At 49.4% G+C, this 415-nt stretch overlaps 1 protein-coding gene across 1 annotated transcript; it reads left to right on the forward strand.

The window, feature by feature from the left end:
* Positions 1 to 17: 17 nt before the first annotated feature.
* On the forward strand, positions 18 to 394 carry LOC105462093 (segmentation protein Runt-like; the record flags this gene model as incomplete). Its single annotated transcript, XM_011708621.1, has 2 exons — positions 18 to 247; positions 340 to 394. Coding segments are annotated over exons 1-2 (272 nt in total), but the record flags the coding sequence as incomplete, so codon positions are not given.
* Positions 395 to 415: the final 21 nt, after the last annotated feature.

Below are 415 nucleotides of genomic sequence, written 5' to 3' on the forward strand. Positions count from 1 at the left end.
GACTTGGTAACGACAGGAAGCCCCACCATCATGTGTAGTTCGCTACCGACTCACTGGAGATCAAACAAGTCTCTTCCGGTGGCATTCAAGGTCATAGCTCTCGACGAAGTCGCGGACGGAACACAAGTTACCATCAAGGCTGGCAACGACGAGAACTGCTGTGGCGAACTGAGGAATTGCACGACGACCATGAAGAACCAGGTCGCCAAGTTCAACGATCTCAGATTCGTCGGTCGCAGCGGGAGAGGTGAGCTAAAGAAATCTGTCGATTCATACATGTACAAAGTCCCTCCGAGTGTCAACGAAACTTTAAGGAACGAACTTCGCTTTCGTTTACAGGAAAATCATTTTCTCTAACGATCCAGATCAACACAATGCCGTACCAAGTGGCCTCGTATGCCGTCTTCTGCTTGAA

The sequence above is a fragment of the Wasmannia auropunctata genome, unplaced genomic scaffold (assembly GCF_000956235.1).
Source record: "Wasmannia auropunctata unplaced genomic scaffold, wasmannia.A_1.0 LD270949.1, whole genome shotgun sequence".
NCBI classification, from domain to species: Eukaryota; Metazoa; Arthropoda; class Insecta; order Hymenoptera; family Formicidae; genus Wasmannia; species Wasmannia auropunctata.